The sequence below is a fragment of the Acipenser ruthenus genome, chromosome 1 (assembly GCF_902713425.1).
Source record: "Acipenser ruthenus chromosome 1, fAciRut3.2 maternal haplotype, whole genome shotgun sequence".
NCBI lineage: Eukaryota > Metazoa > Chordata > Actinopteri > Acipenseriformes > Acipenseridae > Acipenser > Acipenser ruthenus.
The window spans coordinates 8,677,744-8,689,377 of NC_081189.1; the positions used below are offsets into that span (position 1 = coordinate 8,677,744).

Genomic DNA, 11,634 nt, shown 5'->3' on the forward strand with positions numbered 1-11,634 from the left:
TGCTTACGCTATACTGAATAACAGTAGGAGATTCTATTAACCTTGGGAAGTGCTGCTGCCTTTCCTCCAATTGCTTCTGTACAGATTGGCTTTGCGAGAATAAGGGCAGTGCCCACAATGATTTACCTGCAAAGATTTTCTGTTGCTTTGTACAGTAATTCTAATTCCACACACATCTGTAGCAAGAGAGCGTTTCAACCCTGGAAAGCACAAGATTCTGTTTGTACCCATTGCAGTCAATTACACTGGAACCAAAGCATCTTACACATTTTACCAGAGCTAAGCAGAAAGAAAACCCCTTGTCAACCTCTGCCAAGAGGACACGACCTGCAGGCAGCCCTGATCCTTCAGCGCCATCTGCTGTTAGGCAACATGTACTTCAATCTGTTGTGCTGGTATTGAACTCCTGCATGCACTACCCATGTCAAATAACAATGCATCCAGATCCAGATCCCCTGAAGCACAGTTTCAAAACTTAAATAAAAAGCATAAAAATAAATCCTTATAAAAAAAATAATAAAAAGCAGTAAACATTTTCAAATACATGCATTAAAGTGCATGCGAGGCCACAACAAAGTCAGATGTGCATTTTTAAAATGTAGTTAAGTCCTGCACTACAGTAAAAAGTATGAATCAATTTTAGTTTTATAAAATATATTATCTTGTGATCGTTAGGATTAGATGCCTGTTTACCTGAATTCTTGTTGACAATTCTTGTTTCTTTACATCCTCCTGAAGACTCACTTGCTTCAGTCACAATAACATTTTCAAAAGAGTTAACTAAAAGAATTTGTATGCAACTTCACCAGTGACCAAAAGGAAAATCTGCTGGCTGGCTTGCTGTGCTTGGGTGTGGGATTTGTTGCCCATTTTAACCTCGTTTTAAAAAAACAAAAACATGTAGAATCTCACTTATACTCCAGTGTGCTCCTATCTACACTTAAGAGTCACTAAAAAGAAACATGTCAACATTTTAACTTGGGAATGTTAAGATTGAGGGTTTATCTCATAGTTATTATTAGATTATTTAATATAAGATGAAAACTAGAAATGGGAGTTTTTGTGAACAACAACAAAGCATCCCCGGTAGCACAATCTTAGAGGGGGGAGTTAAACCAGATAGAATGGATTGTAAACAGAAATACAGGAGTCAGAAATGTGGCAGTGAAAAGAAATGAATACAGCTGCATACCAAACATTAAGACCAGAACTCAAAGTGTACTGTCTCAGTGCTGCTGTAACTACACAAGTCACATGACTTCAATATGGCAGCCACATTCGGTCAGCAGTCAATGTCACAGCAACACATTAAGCACATGAAGTCACTATCTGAAATGGCTTGTAAGATATAAGACTTTCACACTGGCAGGGGCCGCTTCGCCAGCAAACAGTCACATAAGGGTTCGTTTTAACTCAAACTTGACCTAGGAAATCACAAAATACAGCGGTGTACCGAGTATGAAGCCAGTATCTGAAAGGGTTAGATCTTTATCATTTGGAAACCAAAAAGTCACATTATTATTATTATTGAGCAGACGCCTTTATCCAAGGCGACTTACAGAGACTAGGGTGTGTGAACTATGCATCAGCTACAGAGACACTTATAACTACGTCCTACCCGAAAGACAGAGCACAAGGAGATTAAGTGACTTACTCAGGGTGACACAATGAGTCGGTGAGTGAGCCGGGATTTGAACCGGGGACCTCCTGGTTACAAGCCACCACTGGACCACACTGCCTCCCAAATATGCTGGCCATCCTAGGTCACAGGTCAGAGTGAAGGGTGTGTTGGGTTTTTGTGACAGATATTGTATCCTTTTTTTTTTTTTTTTTTTTTTTTTTTAAATGACTCAATAGCAAACCCTATACTAATCTTACATGTATAGTAAATATATAGTCAAACCCTTTAAAATGTGTTGTGTACAATCCTATAATTAATGTGTAAGATTTCATTTCTCATTATTTATACATTTATTCATGCAACCCTTACAGAAATGCCTAGTATTTTGGACACACCAAGGCAGAATACACCTAATCTTATGCAGGAGTTGCCTACTGCATTCAAATTGTACTGAGTCCAACATACAGCATTCATTTTAGTAAGCAAGACATCCAAAAGAGAACCTTTAATGACTAACTGGGTTGATACATGTTATCTGTTTTACAACAAGAAAATGAAATGGTTTATGCAACAGTGACTGCCAAACTAGTACAACATACAACAGTCACCATTGCAGAAACCTTTATATTGGGTCATTTGCGTTAATCATTACAATCATTTGCATATATGTGATGAATGATTAACTAGCAACACATTGTGTAAAGAAGGGGTCCCAAGCAGCACAAACCAGCAGGGATAGTTAAATACTTTCTTTTCTGATTCACTGTAAATCCACAAGATCTCTAGCATTCAGTCTTTCTTGGCATGTTTTCACAACAGAGATAGAGAGATCTATCTAAATGCACAGTTTCTATGTGGATGTTGACGAGTATGTTGGATTATTTGTTTACTTTGTTTTTTCCAAGTTAGTCTACTTAGGGACATGACTTGACAGATTCTGAAAAATGTAAACATGGGAAATGAGAATTTTTGGTTATTCTGAGCATTCCTGAATTTAGGGAGGATAATAATCCAATTCTCATGATTTAGTGTTTAGAAACAAAATTAACAACTAGAACTGCACAGGATTATTATTACAGAGGCCTCCCAAAAAAAACAAAAAAAACCTTCGTTAAAATAGTAAGCAAGTGACAAAGGGAGTCTTAGCTGACATGTATCCTGTGTTACAGGCTGAAGAGACTCAATAATAATAAAACAATAGGAAGCTCCCCTTATTAAAGTTTGCCATAACAGCATGGTATAAGTATAAGGCACAGTGGAAGCATGGTAAACCACATGTAAGCAATGTAAACCCAGAGAGGTTTGGTAAATCATATTAAAAATCTATGGTAAACACATAGTATAACCACAGGAAAAGCATGGGAAAACTGCTACATTACTGTGTATACTTACTACTTAAACTTGTACCAGGGTCCTATCTTGTTACTACACCTCTGTCTTAATGTATTGCCTTGTGCACCACAGATACCTAGCAAACAAGTCCAGGGCTGTATTGTGGTTATCAAGCCACACATTAGTAGCAGGAGGTTGTGATTTCAGTCAAGCCTAGTCCAGTTGACTCCAGAAAACAGTCTATGGGGGAGGGAGCCTGTCTTGCTGTTGCTCTGAATGTAATGGGTGCAGCCATTGATTTACATCCATGCAGTTTCATCATGACGTTACTGCAGAGCTCCAGAAATAGGGCTGAATGTGAAGAGGCAGCCACCACCCAGGCTGGCATCTACCGGGTTAAAGAGAATCGTGTGATGTTGTCTAACACAGAATGTTCTAGTACGAGACGACTGTTTGGGTTTTGATGTGGTTTCCAAGATTAACAGCGATGGGGTTAAGATTGGGGAACTGTTTTATTAAGCCTTGAGGAAACAACCCCTTATAAGGAAATCTTCATCTTCGAGAAAGTTCTCTAACCATGCTGACCTGTTAATCTGCCTATTGTTGCTACGCTAGTAGTGTATAAATATTGTACTACTATGTCAATAACCAAGAGAGAGTGAATTGTCACTGCTGCTCTTCCCTTGCGCGCATTGTAATAAAGCTTTTTAAACTGCGGCCGAGTGGAGTCATCAGTCATTTCACACTGAGTTCAGGATTTTTCCTACAAAATAGTAAGGGAGGATCGAGAGATAGTAAAAAAGATATTTCCAAACTAGTACATGACTATGTTTTAGTTACATTACACTTCATCTTAACTGACGTCCAGTCTCTTGTTTGTAGGCTGTAAGTATACAAATACTCAATCCACTAGACTAGAAATTGAAATGAGTTTCTAACTGACAGAAAACGTCTTAATTGTTTATTGTGAAAAGGCTTACAAAATCTTGTTTAAAAAAAAAAAAGAATTTGATGAATCCCTTCGATTTGAAGGAAACATAGCAAATCGGTTTGGAACACAATTCCTCTCTCTATGTCCCCTCCCACTCTCCTCTCCCCTCTGTATGGGGTGGGGCAACAGGACCTCTGCTCTCTCCCTCCCTGCTCTTTTCTGTCCCTCCTCCTCCTCCTCTCTCTCTGTTAGCACCTTTGAATTTCATGCTGTTGAAATCACCTCCCCCTGTCACCTCCTCCTCATTGTTCTCTATGACCCTCCTGGACCCCTTACTCACTTTCTTGATGAGCTTGACTTCCTCCTCTCCTCCCTCCCCTCTCCCTCCACCCTTGTTGTGACTTCAACATCAACTTCTCCATCCCTTCTTCACTCCTCAGTTCCCTCTCCCCCTCTGCTGCTCTCTAGCACCTCCCCTCTATCGACTCCTCCCAACTCTCAGTTGACTCGGCTATCTCCACCCTTTTGTCGTCCCTCACCTCCTGCCTCGACTCCCTTTGCCCTCTCACCCCTATACTTGCCCACCGCTCCCGGCCCCAGCCCTGGCTCTCCTCCGTGCTCCGCTCGGCTCGTACCGAACTGCACACTGCTGCCTTGGATCTCTATCGCTCGCTCCTCGCTTCCTTCTCTTCTGCATTCACCTGTGCTAAACACTCCAACTTCCCCTCTATCATTCAGTCTTCCACTAACAATCCACTTACATCTAACTGTTTACTGTAATCTCTGTTTTTTTTTACTTAATTTTGATCTTTTGCTACTGATTTTATTGTACTTTACAACTGCTCTTATCTGTAATGTGATATTCTGAAATGTGATATTTTATAATGTGATACTTTGTACTGTGATATTTTGTAACAATTGTAAGTCGCCCTGGATAAGGGTGTCTGCTAAGAAATAAATAATAATAATAATAATAATAATAATAATAATAATAATAATATGCTAGGTTTGCCTGGCGTCACATGCAGCAGTGTCAGCTGGGATGAATGAACACAATGGCCTACTGGTTTTAGACATGTTTTAAAACGTCATTTTTTAACTTCGCTATGTCGTGGGTGCGGCTGCGCTTTACACACTTTGAAACGGACTCTGAGTAAGTTGGGATAAGAAGAAGCGGACACAGTATTTCATTGAAACCAGGGTTACAGCTGTTTTATAGAAACGTCAAGACAAACATCGACAATGAGAGCTTTTGCTGAATTTGTATGCCTGGTGGCGTGCATATTTGCTGTGCCTGCGATGGCATCTGAAAACGGTAAGAATAATTCAAACATGACCTGACGAATAGGTGCGCAGGTGTTCATGTTGGGTGATCTTCGGTTTCTTCTTTAAAAAAAAAAAAATTAAAATTAAAAATCCATACAGAAAGTTGTCATTAATGAGCTAACAAGTTTTTCTGTGGATAAATACATATGGAATCGAATATTGGGCATGATGTACGTCTGTGATTCAAATACACGGCTATGTTTTTTTTTTGTTTGTTTGTTTGTTTTTTGTTTTAAAAATACTCTTCGATGCACACTTAAACCGTTTTAGAAAAAAAAAACCTCAGTATTTTACCACATTAAGTTCCTCGTATTTGAGTGGCTTTGTTTTTTAACTGAAATACATGCTTACACAGTTTGTGTGTTTTAAATATTAATGTAAATAGCGACACAACTTCAAGTTAACATTTGGAGGCACATTGTACTTAAGAAAGCATATTGCTGTCAGGGAGTTTATTGGAATATTTATATTTTATTGAGACATTCCTCATCGTTAGGAATACAAGTTCTTTCGTTTTTTATAGAATGATATTCAATGCGACACAAGATGTCGTCATTGGAGTTTCGATTACGCACTCCCCGAAGCATGGGTCAGATTGCAGTACAGGTATTATGGGGAATGCACTGAACCCAAATGAAGGTACAAGTGACTCATGGCTGCTTTGAGTTTCAAGTGTGCTACGCAGGTTTTGCATACTTTTCGTACAAGAGGACATTTTCCGGTGCATCGTTAACAAAAGCAATTTCATAGGATCCTAGCCCTTAACTACTGCAAAGGTTCCGTGTTTGTTCTTTAACCGGTCGCGTCTTCAGTTAAAAGTTTAAAACTGTCTTAATGTCAAATGGCGCAATGACTGGAACATTTTTTGTCACGTAATTGTATTTGTTTCACACGTGAGCGACAGTGTGAAACTTACTGTCCTATTGGTGTTCGATTTATTTGGTAATTCTATTTTATTCTCTTATTGCTGTTCAACATACTTTGTTTTTTGTCTCAAATTGATATGTAACAAGAACAGTACAATTAGAACTATTACAGTATTTTATATTGATCACACTCTACCTAAACTGTAACCCTTCTCGATCTAGTCCAGAACGGTAGATTGACCGAGTCCTGGGGCAGGTTGCATAAACATAGAATAACATGTTTGGCTTATCGTTGGTTAAGTTAGACCACCGATAGACACGCAGTTAAAACGGTTGCATAAAATAGTCTTTCGTTAGACCGGCCTTACTTTTTAAGTAGGCTAAAAAAAAAATAAAACGCTTATTCACTGCCAAACATAAACTACTTTAGATGTGTAATGACTGCAGTATAGGATACTGACCTTAAGGTTAGGGTTTCGGTGTAGGGAGAGGATTATTAGGCTAATTGTTTTATTAACAGTAGTGTAGCGTGCACGGGGGAGAAGAGCCGGCTCTTTTATACCGCGGTATCGGCGATATGCTTTAGTTGGAGAGGTCCCGGGTTCGCGCCTGCTCACCGCCTGTGTATGGATTGCCTCGCCCTCTGTGACGCGATGCGCCTGCCTGAGTTAACCGAGATCGCGACAATATGATAGCCAATCAGAGCGCAGTGTCCTGATAGGAGAATTTCGTGTTAGCTTTGTAAGGTCAGCCGAAAAAACAAACACGGCCGACGCTTTCTTCAACCGCCGATGTACTCAGTTTACAGTAACAGAAAATGTGTGCCTGTTAGAGGAGGTTAATGCAGAAAAGTCAATACTTTAAGGGAAATTTTCTGAAATGTTGAAACGCACTCAAACACAAGGCGTAAGAAAAATAACAGAAAGTTAACAGTGTTAACCCGCTGTGTTTGCGGTCTGTCAAAAAGACGTACAAAAACGATGTAAGAATATGGTACAAGATGCTAAAAAAGAAATTTTTTCAAGAGGACCTTCCTCAAAGGTGAAGCGAACCACAGAATTGGTTATTTAAATGTTTGGGGAGGAATCTCCGAAGTTTAGGATTGCCGGTGGGTGAGAGAGTGGAGTCTGTCTGAGCCAACAGGAGACTCAAACTGTTAGTGACAGTGTCGCAGTATCACCTGTGCCTGAGGCAAGCTGTGATGATACTGAAACTTTCAGTGAAAGAGAAACTGTTAAATAGCGAAGGTATGTTGACACGGTAACAACAAAACTTTCAAATTTAGAAGTTGGGACACTTTCATGTGAAGGGAACACATTTTTTTTTTTTTGTAAATGTACCCCTTTGTTTCTAACTGGCTTTTATAATATCAACAGTATTTACTGTAATGTTGTTGAAGCTTATTTACTGTAATGTTGTTGAAGCTGACACTCTGGGATCCTTCAAGAAGCTGCTTGATGAGATTCTGGGATCAATAAGCTACTAACAACCAAACGAGGAAGATGGCCAAATGACCTCCTCTCGTTTGTAAACTTTCTTAGGTTCTTCTGTACTTTGTTGGGAGCTAGGTTTTAAAACTAAAAACAAAGATCAGTATTTGCATAGAAAGTAACCCATCTGTTTCTGTGTTTTGCAGGGCGCAATAAAAGTGGCAGAGGATTCATTGGCAGACCAGACGAAAAAAACATAGGAAGCTATGAGGTGGATGACTTTGCCCAGTATACTCTTACCAGCAAGTTGACCACAGTCTTCTTCCCAATAGTCTACATTATCGTGTTTGTTATCAGCTTGCCCGCCAATGGGATGGCTCTTTGGGTCTTCCTCTTCAGGACCAAAAAGAGACACCCGGCTTCTATTTACATGGCAAACCTGGCCCTGGCAGATCTCTTGTTTGTCATTTGGATCCCTTTGAAGATCGCCTACCACATCAATGGGAACAACTGGATTTATGGAGAAGGTCTCTGCAAAGTGATGTTGAGCTTCTTCTATGGAAACATGTACTGTTCCATTCTGTTCATGATGTGCATCAGTGTCCAGAGGTACTGGGTCACTGTCAACCCAATGTCCCACCACAGAAAGAACACGCAGATTGCAGTGGGCGTCTGCATCGCCATCTGGATTCTCATTGCACTGAGCACCATTCCTCTGTACGTTTCAAACCAAACCCTCAGTATTACATCCCCCAAAATAACCACCTGCCACGATGTCCTGCCCGAAGAGGACTTGGCGTACAACATGTTTGGTTACTTTGTTTCCATGGCTGTCGGTGCTTTTCTCTTCCCAGCTGTGCTGACTGTAACAGCTTACGTTTTAATGATCAAGACCCTGACGGCATCAATAACTGACGAGAACATTGGCAAGAAGCGCAGGAAGGCGTTCACAGTTCTGGTCATGTATTTGGTGTGTTTCACCCCCAGCAACATCATGCTGGTTGTGCACTACTCTGTTCTCCGAGGGAGTGGTATCGATAAGGCCTATGCATTCTACGTCACTGCACTCTGTCTTGCTAGCTTGCACAGCTGCATTGACCCGTTTATCTATTACTTTTTTTCACAAGATTTCAGAGACCATGTGAAAAATACCTGTCTCTGCAGGAGCAACCGGACCGTGGAAAGGATGCAAGTCTCCTTCAGCTCAATGAAATATTCCAAGAGGACCAATACTTACAATTCAAGTTCAAATGCAACTGGGACTTCTAACTGTTGAGAAGACAGATTTCTACTTGGGATTGTATGTGGGGTTGTACATCATTTTAGAAAGAGCCAGATTCCTCACAGGATAACAGGATTATGAAACTCTGACACTTGTTCAATAATGCTGTTTTAGCTAGGTTAAAGTGCCATTATGCAATATTACAGTAAATGTGACCTCCTTAAAAACTGTGAATTGTTAATATGTTGACTTGTATATTAAGAGGTTATTAAACCTTTCATGCATGAAATCTTGAAATAGCGAGAAAAAATGTAGTTTTGTTTGTTTTATGTGTGATGGGGGGGGGGGTGGAATCATTATGTGAGGTTATCATGCATTTGTGTCTCCCTTATGTGCCCATATTAATTGTTTTTATTTATTTTAAATCCGTCCCCATTTTGAGGATGCCAAATATGAAAGGGTTAAAGCATAAACCAAACTCAAATGTCCTGATATGCACTGGCCATGACCATTTCTATGCTTTTACCTTCTCTCATTTTTGTTATATTAGTAATTTTTAAAAATGTTTGTTTCATTAAGCATTTTGTGTACTTACTTTTTTTTTTAGGCACTGATACTGAGTTTTTTATACAAAAAAAATGTAGTTGTGTTTGTTTTATGTGTGATGGGGGGGGGGGGGGGGAGTGTTTACTCTGACAATTTTGTGATTCCTTGTCAGCTGTGACATGCAGGGCACAATATACATGTATGCAGAAAGAGGTTCTTTGTATATTTGCAGAATGAAGACAGACTTTGTCAGGCAACCTGCAAGAACAGTCATACAGCAGAGTTCCTTTTTTAATCACTCGCCTCAGACAGAAGGCTCAGATTACAAAGGTGCACATGTACACTGTAGCACTGTGCCAATCTGGGTTACTTTCAGATAAGAAGAAGGGATTGGCTGCTTGTAATAGATTCACAGAGACGTTACCTTTACTGCTACGTAACCACAGCGTGGAAAGAACAGCTTCGAGTGGTAAAGGAACTTATTAGACCCAGTTTGACCCGTACACATTGTAAATGGCTATTGAAAGTTTGAGATACTGGTTGTTGTAATACAAAGCCCTATCTTAGAAATGATGGTATATTTTGGGTCACATAATGGCGAGTAAACTGAATCAAATCAATTTACAAAACGCTGGTGAAACATACAGTTCTGGAGTCATGTTTTCTGATTGTACACGACCGCATAATGAGTGATTGCTCAATTACCGTGTGTTGAAATGCACTTTAATACGTCACATTATACCAAGTGACATTATTGCAGTCAATCGGGATACATACATAGATAAGCTTTTATTACCCAATAAAAACAACGGCACGCCAAGCTAACGAATCACAGAGCAGCTTGTTGGTAAAAGTATATAAAGATTTGATGAAAGTAAAAACTGCTGGTTACCTAGCAACGAGCTGCCACCAGCACCGATCCTGTGACACATTTGCACAAGCAATTTCGTGTAAAATGGCAATCGCTCATGAATTGAAGGATTGATTTTATCACCTCTTCTCTGGCTCACAGAGTGATGTAGGGATGTAGCAAATAGCGGGGAGTGGCTACCTGGCTAACTATTAAAAGAATGAAATGTAAAACTCAACAGGATCGTGGGTCACTGCAGCTTCAAGGACATTGTTATGTTTCATTTGAAATATGCATTTTGTTTTCCTTAAGATGAGTTCCTTCATAAACAGCCTTCGTAACAAATAGTATGAAAATCTGAAACTACTGGATCATAGCGATACAGAACGGTGGTGGCATTCACAGTATTCTCTGTTATCAGGGAACATCGGACTACCTGCCCTAAGGGAACACTAAGCAGTCCAAGACTAGTGCTAATCAGGGCTGGTGAAAACAGTCACATAAATTATATAATCGGGTTAATAGCATGAAGGGTTGCTACAGATAATGTACAGGCCCAAGTTTTCATTATTGCTATTAAATCATTTGAAACTCTAAAGCAGTATAATTCAGAACTATTTGAGTTGCAGTTAACTTAAGGTATTGCTGAGCTGTGCAGTCCTATTGGAACTCTATGAGCACAGCTATACTTCAATGAGCTGTATGATAAGCTCCCCCCCCCCCCTTACAATCATTTCAGCCAATCAGAGTGCAGGATTTCTGAATTACATGTTAAGTACTAGGGTGCATCTACTTGTCATATTTTACAGGGGCGTTTATAGCGGAAATGCAACCCTTTTATCTTAATGCGATTGAGCCTATGCCATATAAATTGAGACGGTGTGTAACACCCATTAAAACCATAGGGGGGATCCAGGATTCAATGCAGGATTGTTTTATGTGCCCCGTTTTATCATTTCTAATTTTGTATTTTGACACTGTATTAGGCAATGCAAGGTTGCTTAGTGTTTCTTTTTTTTCTCTGACAGTGGAATATAGATAAAAGAGATGCATCAAAATGTTGTTGGTTACCCTTTTTTGACCCATTTTATAGTAACCAGCATCCGTTTTTAAAAACTGTTAAAAGATGTTTTTATTTTGCCCCATTCGGAAATAATGCTATATGTTGTTTTTTTCTATAACTTTCTGGGCTGATATCCCAGACTTAGGTATCAATGAGTAATTCATTGGTTTCATCTTGTGAAATAGCCAAGAGACTAAAAAAAAGGAGAGAGATCACGTTCTCTTGATTTCTGTAGTTGCTCTTTACTTTAAGAACTGGTTTGTTTCTTTTTTCAAAAGCTGGTTATACACGCAAGCCTGGGGCTTTTGAGAAAAGAAACATGTGCACAGTGGGGAAATTAAAGGTGCTTTGTATAGCACACAATGTTTAGTTGCAGTTGTACTCTGCGTATACTTTGCCTTTTGAGGTGTTTGTTCCAAATAAAGGGCTACACCCTCATCCTACCCC

General features: G+C 39.6%; 1 protein-coding gene across 1 annotated transcript; it reads left to right on the forward strand.

Annotated features, from left to right (window-relative positions):
• The first annotated feature begins 4,968 nt into the window (after positions 1-4,968).
• LOC117403757 (proteinase-activated receptor 2-like) lies at positions 4,969-9,306 on the forward strand. Its single transcript, XM_058993367.1, has 2 exons — positions 4,969-5,199; positions 7,713-9,306. Exons 1-2 carry the CDS (start codon positions 5,127-5,129, stop codon positions 8,780-8,782), a joined length of 1,143 nt encoding a protein of 380 aa, XP_058849350.1. The 5' UTR covers positions 4,969-5,126; the 3' UTR covers positions 8,783-9,306.
• The last annotated feature ends 2,328 nt before the right edge of the window (positions 9,307-11,634 follow it).